Genomic DNA, 16,919 nt, shown 5'->3' with positions numbered 1-16,919 from the left:
CACTCATGTGCATACCCACATACAAAACACACACACACACACACACATCACTTTAAAAACTTTTTCAAAAAGCCACTGAGGATATGCTAACCACTGACTGGTGGTTGAGTGTGACCTGGACTGAAGATGGAAGAGCTGCAGGAAAGAAATTGGTCAAAATCTAGCAAGGCAATGAACAAGTGTGTATTCATTCATAGAATCTAATGCAAAACCAAAAATAAAGGTTAATGAAATCATTTATGATCTAGTGTGGCAAATTAACTAAATACCTCCAAAGTCTGGAGGCCTGTAAAAATCAAGGCCATCCTGGCTGCTTCTTTAATACACTAGATACACTGTAGCTCTGAGCCAGGTCCCAAGAATCGTACAACTAAACAAAGGAGAGTCCAATTCTGTTACCCTACCATGAGCAGGCTAGACTATGAAAGGTGCTTACCGGGCCCTCATGAAGACAGAAGTTCAGATTCTAGTGCCTATGTAACAAACTGGGTGTCTCCAAAACACCTGTAACCAGCTCTGGAGGTTTTAACAACCTCTTCTGGCCTCTGAGCATCCATAGGCACACAAACTTCCAACTTTTTGGTTGTTTGTTTTGTTTTTTTCAAACAAGGTTTTATATAATTCAGGCTAGCCTCAAATTCACTATGTAGCAGAGGATAAGATAACCTTGCAATTCTCATCTGCCTTTACTTCCGGAGTGCTGGGATTCTAGGTGAGCACCACCATACCTGGGTTTTATGTAGTGCTAGGAATCAGAGATGAAACATTGCTTGAGCTAGAAAAGGACTCTAGCAACAGCCCCAAAGCTCCTGCCCCAAATCTACCAACATCTTAAATAGACTTCCTGTGGTGGTACCCAGTGGTACCAGCTGAGTTCTAATCACAGACCTGTATCACAGACTTAGAATATACAGCTTATAAAGTCAGAGCCTACATCCGCACATTATCACTGCTAAGAGACAATCTTAACCACTAAATGCTCCATATTCCATACTGGAGAGTAAAACGTTAAATCTTTAATCCCAGCACTCAGGACAGCAGAGGCAGATGAATCTCTGTAGGTCTAGGCCATCCTAACTCCTCATCCAGACTTTTCAAATGTTTTTATTCATTTTGTTTACAGAGGGAACAGTATGTGTATCTGTGGACAGTGGAAAGCTACAATAAGAATGATGTTTTAATGATTCCACAATTCCAGTAACTCATTCTCAGGTATCTACAGCTGTAGACTCCTACATGAATCCCTGGCTTGTCCATGCACAACTGTGGTTTGCAACATCAGATGACTGGTTTGGTATTTCTGCCTATCTGTGAAGGTGTCACATGTACATCTTTTTGGAAGGTGATAAGTGAGACAAGGCCCCATTCTATATCCCAGCCTGGCCTGGGACTCACTATGTAGCCCAGGATGACCTTAAACTTATAGCAATTTCTCTATGGCACAGTGGCACACCTGGAATTCTAGCATTTGGCAAGAGCCAAGAGGCAAGAGGATCTAAAGTTCAAGGTCAGCTTTGGCCATATCAAGTGTGAGGCTATCCTAGACTATATGAGACAATGTCTAATAAAAAAAATTAATTAAAATATTTTAAAGATGTTCTTTCTTTCTGCTGGGTGCTGGCTATTTGCTGTCAAAATGGATGAATTCATGAAACCCGTGAAAGTGGTCCTGGCTGGACAGTTCTCCAGACTCAAAGCTGTTGTCAGAAAGAACATTTATGACAGCTCCTCAGACTGCCCTCACAGCAATGCCTTAGTGGATAAAATTGACCACTATCCCTGAAAACTGACAGCTGATATGGACAAGAAAAAAATCACCAAGAGATCAAAAATCAAGTCCTAAAGCTGGAGAGATGGCTTAGCAGTTAAGACCACTAGCTGCTTTTCCAGGGGTCCTGAGTTCAATTCCCAGCACTCACATGGTGACTCACAACCATTTATAACAGGATCTGATGCCCTCTTCTGTCATGCTGGCATACATGCAAATAGAGCACTCATCCAAATGTAAATAAATAAATAAATATTAAAAGAAAGAAAAACAAGTAAAATCACCTCATGCTCACAAGGTACTCTGTTGATATCCCCCTGGACAAAACTACTTGGCAACACAGATGCCAGCTCAAAACACAAAGCCAGGAGAGAGGCCAAACTCAAGTTTGAGGAATGATACAAGACAGAGAATAACAAATGGTTTTTCTAGAAGCTTTGCTTTTAGGCATATTTTTGTTTCCATTATTTAAAAAAAAAAAAAAAAAAAAAAAAAAAAAAAAAAAAAAAAAAAAAAAGCCTCAAATGGCAACACTCTGAAGGCAGAGGCAGGTGGATCTCTGAGTGTGAATCCACCCTGGTCTACAGAGGGAGTTCCAGAACAGCCAGAGCTACACACACACACACACACACACACACACACACACACACACACACACACAACTGTCTCAAAACAACAACAACAGCCGATTAAATGTCTATCCAACAGGGGGCCACTGTGTTTAAGTCGACCTACTGCTCAATGTTGTAATTATTTTGAGATGGCCAAGTATAAAGTAAGAGAGCTGGAAACAGCTCACTAATAGAATGTTTGTTTAACATGCAAGAAGACTGGGTTTGATCACCAGCACCACAGAAATCACATGTGATAGAAACCACCTATAATCTCAGAACTAGGGTGGTAGATGTAGGAGGATCAGAAGTTCAAAGTCAATCTCCATGATATCAGACATTCTAGGCCAGCCTAGTCCATGTAAGACTCTACCTAAGTCTTCATTAAACTTTTGTAGAACTTGGCATCAATCATTCAGTAAATTTAGACTACCATAAAAAAAAAAAAAAAAAAAGATAAAAATTCAATTCTCCAGTGTTCACTCCTCACATTTTATCATGTTTTATCTTCTTGCTATCAAGGACTTAATTTCTACATAGACTTTAAACGCCACAAAACATTACCACATACAATCACCATTTAAATTTACTACCCAGCATCCTCTTTTATCATTCACTTCTGTATAATTGACCTTGTACCTGGAATCATGAGTCTGAAAAAGTTCCTGTATCAGAGAATGGCCTACTGTTAAGAAATTCTTCCATTTTTGTTTTTAAAACATCTTTTTAAGCTTATTATAATTACTATTTTATTACTATAGGGTTTTGGACAGGCTGCTTTTTAAGACTTGCTGCTGTACAGACCAGGCTGGCCACAAACTCAGAGGATCTATTTGTCTATACCTCCCAAGTGCTGAGATTAAAAGTGTGTGCCAGCCATGTGCATTCAATGCCTGAAGAGGATCCCCTGAAACTGGAATTGCAGATGGTTGTGAACAACCATGTGGGTGCTGGGAATCCAATTAAACCCAGGTCCTTTGGAAGAACAAGACAGTGTTATTAATCACTGAGCCATCTCTCCAGCCCTGGGTTGTTTGTTTGTTTGTCTGTTGACAAGGTCTCATTATAACTCCCAGACTGACCTTGAACTGGCAATTTTCCTGCCACAGCCTCCTGAACTTTCCAAGTGTTTCTACATACAAGCTGGCACTCACTCTCTTCTCGTACTTACTCCTTCCCTCCCTCTCCCCCTTCGTTGTTGGTTTTTTAATTCTCTTTTTTCCTTGAGGGTTTGGGGAGGTTTTTTGTTGTTTGTTTTGTTGTTTTGTTTTGTTTTGTTTTTGAATAAGACATTTTTCCCAGAGTCACCCCCAGAGTGGACTTCCTCAATATCTGGACTTTGTATCCTTCTTCCTGCTCCTGCTTCTTGCTCGAAAGCTGCCAGCTTTGCACAGCTGTGAAGACAAGGCCTCCTTCCACCCCTCGATGCTCAGTGTGCCAGTCTTTGAGCCTACACATTGATTACTAACATACTCAGGATAAATTCCCTTTTATATAGTCTGTGTTTGTTCCAGATTCTTGGTTCTCTAAAGCCCATCCACCACACACCCCACCTTCCCTCCAAGACACCAAGCAACCATCCAGGTTTCAGTTTTAGTCTGTGCCTCCCATCATCTATACACCCCATCTTTTCCTCCCTGTGAGCTACAGTTCTCATCCGCCCAGCCTTTCAGAACAAAGTCTTCTTAAACTTCCTCTATCACCTCAGTCATCTGCCATATCTTCATTTAAGTCACCCAACTGTCCTTATTTCAAAGTCTGTTGTTTTCACTTCTGACACTTTCTACGTTTCCTACTGAGTTTGTCTTTTATACCTTTAAATGCTGTAACATGAACCTGACTTACAAGTCTTCATGATATTGTCTCCTGGGTCTCTGTGGACTCCAGCTTACAGGCTCTCATTTCTCTGAGCACCCTTGTCCCTCTCTGAGCACATACTGCAACAGTGTATTTAAACGTGATTCTTTCTACTTTGACAATCACAAACTCTGTATAATCATATAGATTAAAATATATTGGGTACTCATCTCTTATTAAGTAAGCAATATGTATTCCTTATATAACACAGAATAGCAGACATAGGCCCTTTACAGTAAGGGTCCAGAGCTGCTAGCATGTAGGAGCTGGACTGGTAGCTATGTCCAACTCTGCTCAAGGTTGCCTGAGCCTGAGCACGGGTAGCATAAGACCCCAGCGGCAGGCCAGACTCCACAGCTGCCCAATGGGCCACAGGTGACTATGAGTCAGTATCTTCACCTAGGGCCTCCCTCCCCATTATAGTGCACTGGTATCCTCTAAGTTTTTGGCATTGCAACCCCATTATGGGGTCTGCATCTAAAGAACCAACCATTCCCATTCCCAGCCTGCAGAGAAACAAATGGGCAGCTCCACTCCTTACAGAGCAATGAGTGAGAGACTACCAAAAACAAATCATAAGACAGTCATTACATTACAAGTTCAGTGTCAGGACTTCCAGAGGCCTGCTTTAAAATACCCAAGTTTAACTTTCTGCCAGCTCAACAGCAAATACTCTAATAATTTAAATTCCACTAGTTTTAACTGCCTGACCATGGGGAAAATCCACTTTCAAGATCCCAGTCACCCATCCTGAGATCTAGGAGACCACAAGGCTAACTCTCCTGACCATGCACCTCTTCTCAGGGTGAATCCAATCTTCCCCTCTACTTATCATTTCTAGGAAACTCCAGCTGTTCTCACAATTCTCATGATACACTCAGCTTAAAGGGTTAGCGGGGCTTTCCCGAGTGTCCACATGCAGGTTCAAATCCAGTGCTGAGCGTGCTGAACAGTGTGCTTCAAGGCAGGAGTGCTCAGCGAGCACACACCTTTTTAGTACAGTACCTGTAAAGACAAGCTTCTGCCTTCACCCGACAGGGCAGATACACTGGAGTTATGCAGAACACTTCAGATAAACAACTACAAGGACGTTTGTGTATTCAACAGACTTCGCACCCTGTCAAAGCTGCTCCTCCTCGGCACAGCACTAAGCAGCACTTTCCCGACAAGACAAGGAGTCAGTATTATTTCCAGCCCCAGGGAAAGGTCAAAGTGAAAGCTAGGAAGGGGCTGCCCAACCAATTCAACACAAGTGTTCTCACTACCTGCAGCCCTCAGGGCTGGATTTACTAGACTAGGAACTGATGTGTTTTAGGAGGTTGCTTTTCGTTTGTTTGTAAGTTAAAAGACTGTTTCTGTACTTATTACTTTTCTGATGGTAAAGCAACTTTAGGAGGGTTTACTTAGGTTCATAGCTCAAGGGTGAAGACATCGGCTGCAGGAACTTGAGGTAGCTGGTCACATCCAGTCAGAAAACAAAAGACAGATGAACTCAAGAACTAAAGCTCACTTCTCTCCCACACACACTGCTTATGAGCAGGGCTCACTAGGGCCAAGCTGGGAGCATCCCGGAGGCTGCAGATGAGCTCAGCTTACTTTCTCCTTTTAATTCAGTCCAGGATACCCGCCCCCAAGCCCACAGAATGGTACTATACACATTTAGGGTGTCTTCCTACTTCAATGAACATAATGTAGACAGTTCCTCAGAGACATGTCCAGATGGATTTCAGATTACATTAGGTTGACAATGAAGATTAACAGTCCTTTAGTAGGTCGTAGAAAAGGGTAGCACTTACCTTTAAATTTTGATCTAATATTTGCCAGTTCCTTGTTTATCCTCTTTATTTCAGCTTCTTTACTTTTACCTAGGAGAAAAGAATAAAACTATATTGTTTCATTGCCTCTAAAGAAGCACTCCTTCCTGCTGAGCCCACACTGAGAACTGTTGACAGATTCATGGTTTTCTGAGGTGCTGAGAAGGGCCCCAACTACATGGAACACTACCACAGACAAAGCCCTGGGGTCTCCACTCAGCCTTAAAACTTGAAGACAGGAGGTAAAACCAAGGAAAGAAGTAAACCATTTCAAGACCAGCAGCAGGACCCAAGACCCTAGTGGACTGGCCTAGGCTAATCACAGCAAAGCAAGTACCCCATGAGGATAGTGATGAAGTAAGCTCCCAGCAATTCAGAGGGGGTGCACTACACCTCCATTTAATTCTTTCTACCTGAGTGCCATAGCTCTGAGAATAAAAAGCAACCACAACATGCACTGAGGGCTCCCCCCAGTGAGCCCTCAGTTCACTGCTGATCAGCTATACATCATGGAAGCAGACTTCCCCCAGTGAGCCATCAGCTATACATCATGGAAGCAGACTTCCATGAGCACCAAGGAAATAAGAGTTTAACCCCCAAGCTTCCAACTGTCCTCTCTCATGACACAAAATGCAAAGTCTAGCAAGTCTACCTCCAATGCAAAATGAAATTAGGAGAAAAAGGAAAACAGCTACTTTGTGACAGTCACACCTCCACTACCTTTGATACCAACTGCTGGACCACTGCTCATCCTTCCACAAACACTGGCTTCTTACACATCTGTCTTAACTTTACTTGGACTGGCAGTCCAAAGAGGGCAGGGGAATTAATGAGGAACACACATCTTACCAGATAAACATGCTGTGTATTTGTATGTGTAAATCACTCTTTGAAACAGCAAGGAAAACAATGTAACAGGTCCATAGGCAGCATGTGAGCAGTGCACACCTGCTCTCGAAGCACAAGCTAGGGAGCTCAGGTTGGTCCCTCGAACCCAGGTAAAGGTAGAAGCTCATGAGAATGACACCGGAGTTATTCTCTGACCTCTACACGTACACCACACTCAACACACACATGTAATAATAATAATAATAATAATAATAATAATAATAATAATTCAAACTTTAAAAATAGCTTTGCCAAGCATGGTGGTACAAACTCTTAACCCCAGCACTCAGGAGGCAGAGGTAAAGCAGCCTGGTCTATTAGTGAGACCATGTCTCAAAACAGGACAAAACAAAACACTGCCTTAACAACCAATCACTGCTTAAAAGTAGAGGCTCTTTCCTCTCTTGATGCAGGACACTGACAGGTCCCCAAGCTCCAGTAAATGCCCCCACACCCATGTAACTGTTTGTCACGGACATATGTGCAGACAAAAACATACACATAAAATCAGTAAAAAGTTTTAAAGAAAAAGCTTAAAAGAGCCTTCTCCATTAAAGTGAGAAACGGAAGTGTTGGCGTGGAGGGGAACAGGGGGTTGAGGTGAGGGTAGATATGACCAAAATACATTGAACTCATGTGTGTAATTATAATAAAAGATGATAAAAATATAAATAAAAAATAAAAATAAAGGATCCTCTCAAGCTACTCCTTATTTAGTAGATGTTCTTCCAAAAGGAACAACCCATCTACAACATAAAACCACAACACAGGCTGTCCCAAGCCCCAGGCTGGCAGATCAACACTGACTTGACCCACATCAAACACTGCAGGGCCCAGCCTCACACTGCTGCCATCCAGCTTACCTGCCTCCCAGCAAGGCAGGCGCAAGCATCACTCACCTCCTGTGAACACTTGCTCATGAGGAGGGCTCACTACAGCTGAACTGAGAGCACTCTTGAGTCCAGTTCTACCCAGCAAGCTCTAGGTATCCAGGTAAGAAGGACAGGAAACAGGATTCTGTGCAGGTGGGGCCAAGAGCAGCAAGGCCTAGAGCCCAACAACCTCACATCACTGTCCCCAACCCTGATGGAGCAGGTTTCAGGACCCTGACTCCTGTCTGCCACACTCGAGCAGCTGAAGGCTCCATCAGGGTGGGCACAGCAAGCACTGGCTTAGCTCTGGTGCTTCCTAAACTGCCAGGAATAAGGTAAGAAGAAGCTTTTGTTTCTGAAGTTTTCTTTAAACCTGTCTTTAAGAGGTATAGTAGTTCAAATTTATAATCCAGTATTCAGGAGGCTGAGGCAGGATTACTGTGAGTTGGAGGCTAGCCTGGGCTATAACATAGGCAAAAAAGAAAAAGAAAGAAAAAAAAAAAAGAGGTAAGAATATAAAGACAGGCTTGGTGGAACACACCCACCCTAACCCTAGCATAGGCCTCATCTCCACATCTCCTTTGAACATCAGGTTCTGACACATCCTGCTCTAAAGAGATATCAGGGTGTCCTCAGCCAGAGGCCCAGCCTTAAGAGGGAGGCTCTTGGAGCACAAAGCTTCACCTAAAGGTCACCAGAAAAACTTGGGGTGTGGCTGTAAGTTCCTGTGGTGACGCAGGTGTTCCTGTGCAGAACAGCTGAGGAAATGGAGATCCGGGCAGCTCCTCCTCCAGGCTGTGCCCATGACTGCACACCTGTGGAGGTTCATTTCAGCAGATGTAGAAGGGAAAGGAGTAAGGGAGAGGTGCAGCCCATTTGTGAACCTACTTTCTAGCCAGAAGCAGCTTCCCTGCTGCAGAGCCTGGAGAGTGGTGTGGGAGGCTTTGGTTTTTCTGAAGAAAATTAAAAATTTGCCCATGAATAAGAAGTAAAAATAATTTTTCTTAAAAATGGAAGGGTCTTCTTAAATTGTTTTTGGGTATTATAAACTAAAACAGCTTTAACTTGTAAAGTATTTCATATTTTGTTTTGTTTGTTTGTTTGTTTGTTTGTTTTTTGCCACCACCACCCCTTCCTCCTGCTTTTGAGACAGGGTCTGACAAAGAATGTAGCCTCAACTAGCCTGGAACTCATGACAATCCTCTTCTTGGCCTTAGCTATCAGTCACAACACCTGGCTCTCACAAGACTGCCCCAAGAAAGACAGCCAGAAAGATAGAGTGGGAAGCCCAGGGTGCTGCCGGACATCTATCATTTCAGCACTCAGGAGACTGGGTCAGAGGGAGAGGTTTGCCTGGCATGGTGAGATCCTGAGTTCCATCTCCAGCATCATAAAAATGAAAAAGGGGCTGGAGAGATGGCTCCATAGTTGAGGGCACTGAGTACTTTTCCAGAGGACCTGGGTTCAATTCCCAACATTCACATGGCAGCTCCCAAACTCCAGGTCCAGGGGATCTGATACCTTCTTCTGCCCTCTGCAGGCACTGCTTGTGCATGGTGAGCAGAGATACATGTAAGTAAAACATCTATAAGCATAAAAGATAAAATTAAAAAAGATTTTTTTAAAAAGAGGAATAATAAATGTAAAATATGAGCACAAAGACCTAAGTTCCATCCCCAGAATCTACAAGAAAAAGTCAGGTGGGGTGGCACAGGCTTGTCATTCCAATCTGAGAGAGGAAAAACAGAGTCCTGAGGCGGGCCAGTCAACCAGTCTAGCTTACTCAACCAACTCTAGGTCAAGGATCAGTCCCTGTCTCAAAGACAGACAGACAGACAGACAGACAGACAGACACACACACACACACACACACACACACACACAGAGAGAGAGAGAGAGAGAGAGACAGACAGACAGACAGACAGACAGACCAACATGGATAACTCCTAAAGAATGCCAGTAGAAGATAGTCTTGCTTGACCATATGCATGTACACACACACACTCACAAGTTTTAAAACTAGGAACTGCTGAAGAACTCTGTGGACAGTAGGAGCCTGGGGAAAACCTAGCCAAGCCCCAGAGCATGGTGCTTTAAAGATCTACTGTTAGCATAACAGCTTGTTTTGTGTGGGGGTGCTGTATATATAAGTTGTTTGTTGTTCTTTAGTTTCTTTAGACAGGGTCTCAAGTAGCCAAGGCTAGCATAGTGGAAGTGGAGAAATGCCTCAAAAACAAAACAAAAACTGGGTGTGGTGACTTTCTGTGAGTTCTAGGCTAGCCATGTCTACACAGCAAGTTCCATCCAGAACTACATAGAAAGACATGTCTCAAAAAGAAAAAAAGTTCTACATGGAGCTTGAGACACTAAGCAGTATTGAACATCAGAATGGTTATAATATATCTAAGATATTCAAGCAAAAGAAACAAGACATTGGGCTTTATGTCCAGCAAAGTTATCATCAAGTATAAATGTCATAAACCAACTACATACATTAAGTCCAGGCCACCTTGCTCCCTAAAATCTTTGTGGAAAATGAACCTCAGATATCCAGTCACATGAAGAACCACAGAAAACATCAACTATGAATATGAGATACATGCATGAAGTGGGCAAAGGAGCATACGTGGGCATAAGTGTTCGGAGACAGTCTAGGTGTACAGGATGGTAGTATGCAAGGGGAAGGCATGCATACGTATAGAAATGTTATATTCAGACAATGTAACAATGTGCAACTGTCAACCACAGCTCTCACAGGAGCACAGCTGGATAAGGAGGAGGCATCGGCTTAGCCTTTACCCAGAGTAGCAGCACCTAACTGTAGGGGAGTGATCACTCAGAAAGCCTAACAGTTTCCTGACTCAGTAGTTCCCAGTGGGAAGGGAGACCTGAGCTCCCACACGCCCACACCATCCTGAAAGCAGGTCAGTCCTAACTCAATGTAGTTGGTCCTGAAACAGAGAAGCAGTGGTCCCCAGGTGGCCAGAGGTCTCAGGCACACTTAGTAGACCTGGCCTTCCCTGTGTTTCTGATCTACCCTGTCTCTGTTCTATGGGGCTCTGGCCAGGCCATATCTGCCCTACCATCCTGGCATTACCCTCAGTCCTCAGTAGTCACCTGGGTCTGTTCAAGCCATTTCCTATGGTAGACATGAGTATATCTCTGCCTTCATCTGAGTCCTTCAATCCATCTGACCACAGCTTCCCCTACAGAAAACTTGAGTCTCTTCCAAGAATAAGGAATGAGCCTATTCCTTGAGAGATCATCCACTTGCCACCACCAATGCACTCCTGGGCAGCTCAAAGAGATAAGACCCCCAATTTACTCCTGTCCTCAGGCATCCCTGTCTATCTACAGCCTCACTGCCTCTTCCATTGGGATCAGAGCCCAATGTCTGATACCTCTCGGGACTGGCAGACTGAGGAGCACCAAGGGATGGAGAGAGGATTCCTTCAGTGAGATCGAGAGCAGGTCTACCTGTCTGAAAAGCTCCCACATGGGGAGTAACCATAAGCTAAGCATGCACACAAACTGGTACTGCTGCTCCAAAACAGGCTCATGTTACCCAGCTATGATGGCTCCAAGTCCAGTCTGATACAGAAGACAGCATCATAGAACCCTATGTTACTGTGAGGGTTAGACAGCAAGAGTGACACAGGCCATTAATACTGCCCTCCACAGGATGGTACTTTTACTCACTCCACAGGAGTCACCAAATGTCCAACTCTGGAAATGCCATAGAGGAATTCCCATCAGATGAAATGATACACAGGATTTAAAGTGCAGGTGACACTAGCAGATGTTTTACAGGTGGCATCTGCATCATCTATTACACTTGTGCCACTGAGCAGTAGCTGGCCCATGGTCCCTACTTATGTCACACTTCTAACTCGTAGGCAAAGGGCCTCAAAGAACAGATCTAGAAAAAAAAACAAAAAATTCAAAACAAAACAAAACCAACAACAAAAAGCTAATGTGACAAAGATTTAGCTTGGGACCAGATGTAGTGAGTGGCACATGCCTTTAATCCCAGTACTCAGGAGGCAGAGACAGGCAAGATAAGTCTGAGGTCACTGAGGTTAGCCTGACCTACATAGAGAGCTCCAGGCCAGTCAGGGTTACAAAGTGAAACCCTGCCCCCATTCCCAAAACAACAACAGCAACAACAACATTTTTTTTTTTAATTAGATATAGGCAAGGACAAGGGCTACTGACCTATTCTAACTCTAGAAATCAATTTTGAAAAGGTAACCACCAACCTGAGTAACTAACTGGCCTGTGTCAGCAAGTCTGACAGACAGTCTGAGCTGTGGGATTCTGGTCTCAGCTACCTTAACTCTCTGAAATGCAGCAGCAATTTCAGCATGGACTTCAGAGCGTCACTGGCTAATCAGTGACCCAGACTTGCTGCAGACATTGGCCAGGAGCAAGCTGTAATTTGCCTCAGTGAGTCTCAAAGAATGCACAGAATGGGGACAGGCTGGGATTGAGCACCTGGGAGAAAACTCATTCCTCAGCAACAGACTAGTTAATCATTCTTCTCCAGGGGCCAGATGAATCCCTGACGGTAGTAGTAGAGAATGGCCTCGATTACAAAATACCTGCCTAGGCTGGACATGTTGGTAGACACCTCTAATCCTAGAATTCAGGGACTAAAGCAGGGGGATGACAAGTTCATGGCCTGCCTGAGCTGTGCAGCTGGACCTTACAAAAAGAGAGACAGAAACAGAGAGACACAGAGATATCAAAACATGAACCTTTGACATGTATAATAAAACTTTGTCTAAAGTGAAGTTTCAGTCAAATGTACACTAGGACAGAAACTCTCTTCACCTTGGACTTTCCACATTAATGAGGATAAGACTCTTATTAGGCATTGAAGGTGTTCACCACAATACTCACTCACAACCCACCAAACTGCAAGACTCAGGTTGTTGGACTTTTCCACCTCAGATCTTCTACTGATAAGACTGCCATTAGCCAGAAAGCTCTGAGGAATATAATTTCAGATAATGGGCAGAGGCACTGAATGGCCACAGTCTTGATATGGCTGTGCTCAGGAATGCCTCTGTGGTCTATGTTAATGGGAAGGGGGTTCTCTGATCAAAATCCACACCAATAAACCCAAGTAAAAGTGCAGACAGACTGATGGCACAGATCTGTGATTCTGAGCATGAGAAGCTAAAGGCATATGGAGTGAGCTTCAAAAGAAGGAGGGGAGGGGAGGGAAGGAGAAGGGGGAGGGAAGAAAATTAACAGAACACTAAAAATTGTTCTGCAGATAAACCCCAGTAGATAAGCCCATGTGGCTGACACACTAGGCTGGACCATCTTTTTCAGCAGCTTTTTTGGAATGTGATTCACAAACCACACCATTCACTCACATAAAACATGTACATCAGTGGCTTCCAACATACTCCTATCTGAATGCCCTTTATCTCTCCAAATGAAACACCGTAACTATTAGCAGTTATTTACCAGCCCTTGGCAACCTCAACTGGCTCGTAATAGGCTTGCCTGTTTTCAGTTCATCTAAGTGGGAAAAGACAGTATGTGTGATTACAGTCTGGCTTCTTTCCTCAGCACAGTGTTGTCAAGCAGCAGCCAACACAGCCCTTTTTATTGTGACATCACAGTGCTCCATATCTTGTTACCTAGTGGCTTTTGGGTTGTTTCTACTTTTGGGCTATCAAGAATAACATTCTTGGGACAAAAGGGATGGCTCAGTGATAAATAGCACTTGTTCTTACAGAGGATCTAAGTTCAGTTCCCACATTCCCATGCTCACATGGTAGCTCACAATCATTCATTAACACCAACTCGAGGGTAGTAACGCCTCTTCTGACCTCTGAGGGCACCATGCATGCACAAGGTACACATACATAAGTGCAGTCTAAACAGTCATAGACATAAAACTAATAAATCTTTTAAAAACTTATGAGGCTAGAGAGATGACTCAAGAGTTAAGAGCATTTGTTCTTGCAGAGGACACAGCTTCTGTTCCCAGCACCCACATGGTGGTTCATAACTGTCTGCAACTCCAATTCCAAAAGATCAATGCTCTTTTTTGACCTCCTCAGGCACTGCACATATAAGGTATAGAGACACACATGCAGGCAAACTACTCATACATAAAAATGCTCATTCATAAAAATAAATATATCTTTAAAAAAAAAAAAAAGCCAGGTGGTTGTGGCATACTACCTTTAATTCCAGCACTCAGGAGGCAGAGGCAGGCAGATCTCTGTTAGTTCGAGGTCAGCCTGGTCTATAAATAGAGTTCCAGGACAGTCGCCAAAGCAACACAGAGAAACTCTATCTCAAAAAAACCAAAAAAATAAAATAAGCCTTAATAAATTAACATCCCACAAGCCAGCCAAGGCTACACAGTGAGACCCTGTCATATTCATACATAAGTTTCTGTATATACATATCCTTTCTCTTAGATACATGCCTCACAGAGGAAGTCCTGGTCATATGTTGACCATATTTACACTAAACCACCATCCCCACCCTAGACTAACAGCCAGTCAAGAAGGGGACTTAAGCCCTTCCACAGGAGCCACATTCAACACATAACTTGGTAAATTAAAGAGAATTTACCCCAGATCCCTTTCAGATGCCAGATCTATAAGCTTCATTCAGGTAAGTCATGTTTCAGGTGTGCGTAGTATGTCTGTGTATGTGCCTATCCATGTGTGATATAGAAGCTAGAGATCGCCCTCAGGTGACACTCCTTGGGCACCATCCATCTTGTCCTCACACACACAAGGCTTCTCTGTGTAGCCTAGGATGTCCTGGAACTCTGGTGGTCTGAATAGGTATGGCTCCCATGACTGAATGTTTCACCCATATAGAGTGGCACTGTTAGGAGGTATGGCCTTTTGGAATGGGTGTGGCTTTGTTGGAGGAAGTGTGTTACTATAAGGATGAGCTTTGAGGTCGCCTATGCTCAAGCTAAGCCCAGTACGGTACAGTTTCCTTCTGTTTCCTGTGGATTAAGACATAGAACTCTCAGCTCCCTTTCCAGCACCACTTTTGTTTGTAAGCTATCATGTTTCCTGCCATGATGACAACAGACTAAACCTCTGGAGCTGTAAGCCAACGCCAGTTAAATGTTTTCCTTTATAAGAGTTGCCATGGTCTTTAATCCCAGCACTTGGGAGGCAGAGGCAGGCGGATTTCTGAGTTCAAGGCCAGCCTGGTCTACTGAGTGAGTTCCAGGACAGCCAGAGTTAGAGAAACCCTGTCTCGGGGAGGAAAAAAAAAAAGGAGTTGCCATGGTCATGGTATCGTCACAGCAATAAAACCCTAAGACAGAAGTTGGTACCAGGAATTGGGTATTGCTGTGATAGGCCTGACCATGCTTTTTTTGGAGGAATGTGGATTTGGGGACTTTGGGTTAGGAAAGCAATGGAATGCTTTAAGTGCTGTTTAATGGGCCATACTAGTAGACGCATGGAAGAAAGTGGTGCTGAGGGTGACCTGAACCATGGGAGCCTGGCTCAAGAAAAGAATTTTAGTATGTTGCCTAGAGATAATTCTTGTGATATTTTGATGAAGAATGTGGCTGCTCTTTTACCTTGTGAGAAGAGTCTGCCTGAAGCTAAAGTAAAGAGGTTCAGACTAATTGCATTAGCAAAGGAAGTCTCAAAACAGTCTAGTATCAACTATGCTGTGTGGTTACTACTGTTCGTTCACTCTTAAGAAGAGCATTTTGATGAAAAGAGACTGGATGTGAAAAAGAGACTCGTGATGAAATGGAATAAAGGGAGTGGCCCAGTGGAGACTCCACCCAGCTCAGCTTTCATCTTGTGAAAAGGAATTAAAAAACGGCTTAGGTCCAGGCGTGAATATAGTGCACTCCTTTCATTCCAGCACTCAGGAGACAGAGGCATGCAGATCTCTGAGTTCAAGGTCAGCCTAGTATACACAGCATGTTTCAGAACAGCCAAGCTCAGGCAGTGAAGGAAATCATTGAAAACAGAAAGTTGGTGAAGGTGTAATTGAAAGAGGGGTCCATGTTCCAGCCCCAGCAAGCAGCAAAACTTGAAAGCTTTGGTCATGGATTCTGGCTTTAGAGACAGAGATAGAAGAAAGGGGTTATGAAATGGCCCTCCAAGATTAAGGAAAACCACTGAGGCCAGATGTATGGCAGGGGTATCCCTGCATGGAGGCCCAGAAAGGCCATTGTGAAGCTGTGGAGGTGAAGCCTGGATTACCCTGGAAACCCCGAGAGGTTAGAGATGCCAGAGCCCTGGGAGACCTGCCGAGGAAAGCTATTAACAGGGAGTGAAAGCAGCCCAGGAGAAAAAGGGTTTTGCCATCAAAGCTGAAATAGTTGGAAATCTGAAGAGCATTTTGACATCAGACATGGAGATGCAGAGTTTGGAGTTTGTCTAGATGGTTTTCAGTCTTGCTTTGATCCATTATTTCCCCACTGTGCTCCTTTCCCTATATTTTGGAACAGTGATGTATATATCCTGTGCCATTATATATTGAAAGTATATGATTTTTTTTATTTGATTTTATAGGGGATTACATTTAAAGAGCCTGCATACATCTCAAAAAAGACTTTAAAAAATTGTTGAGACTGCAGTAGACTATGGGGACTTTGAAGTTGGAGTAAATGCATTTTCCATTATGTTGTGGCTCCAATCCTAAGAGGGCCAGGGAGTGGAATGTGGTGGTTTGAATAGGTATGGCCCCCAAGGCTCATGTGTTTGAATGCTTTACCCATAGGTAGTGGCAATAACAGAAAGTGTGGCCTTTTAGAGAAAGTGTGTCTTTGGAGGCAGGATTTAAGATCTCCTGTGCTCAAGCAATGTGGCACAGTCTCCTGCTGCCTGTGGATCAAGACGTAGAACTCTCAGCTCCTTCTCCAGCACCAAGTCTGCCAGTAAACTGTTCTGTTTCCCTCCATGACAATAATGAACTAAATTTCTAAAACTGTAAGCCAGCCCCCAATTAAGTGTTTTCCTTTCTAAGAGCTGCTATGTTCATGCTGTCTCTTCACAGCAGTAAAAGCCTAAGACAAACTTCCTCTACAGAGATCCACCTGCCTCTCTCCCAAGTGCTGGGATTAAAGGTATGGGCCAACACCGCCCAG

At 43.7% G+C, this 16,919-nt stretch overlaps 1 protein-coding gene and 1 pseudogene across 2 annotated transcripts in view; one reads left to right on the top strand and one right to left on the bottom strand.

Moving 5' to 3' along the window:
- The window catches only part of Ap2a2 (adaptor related protein complex 2 subunit alpha 2), a 72,690-nt gene that overhangs the window by 39,498 nt on the left and 16,273 nt on the right, over positions 1 to 16,919 (bottom strand). For both annotated transcript variants that reach the window (XM_034502911.2, XM_034502993.2), the window contains exon 2: positions 6,033 to 6,101. In XM_034502911.2, coding sequence (XP_034358802.1) covers positions 6,033 to 6,101 — 69 coding nt within the window. The remainder of the gene's footprint in view (positions 1 to 6,032; positions 6,102 to 16,919) is intronic.
- LOC117709022 (large ribosomal subunit protein eL27-like) lies at positions 1,637 to 2,215 on the top strand (annotated as a pseudogene).

Source organism: Arvicanthis niloticus, chromosome 1, assembly GCF_011762505.2.
Source record: "Arvicanthis niloticus isolate mArvNil1 chromosome 1, mArvNil1.pat.X, whole genome shotgun sequence".
In the NCBI taxonomy this organism is placed as follows: domain Eukaryota; kingdom Metazoa; phylum Chordata; class Mammalia; order Rodentia; family Muridae; genus Arvicanthis; species Arvicanthis niloticus.
The sequence above is the reverse complement of the archived record's forward strand: the minus strand, read 5'-3'. Positions and strand labels throughout refer to the sequence as shown.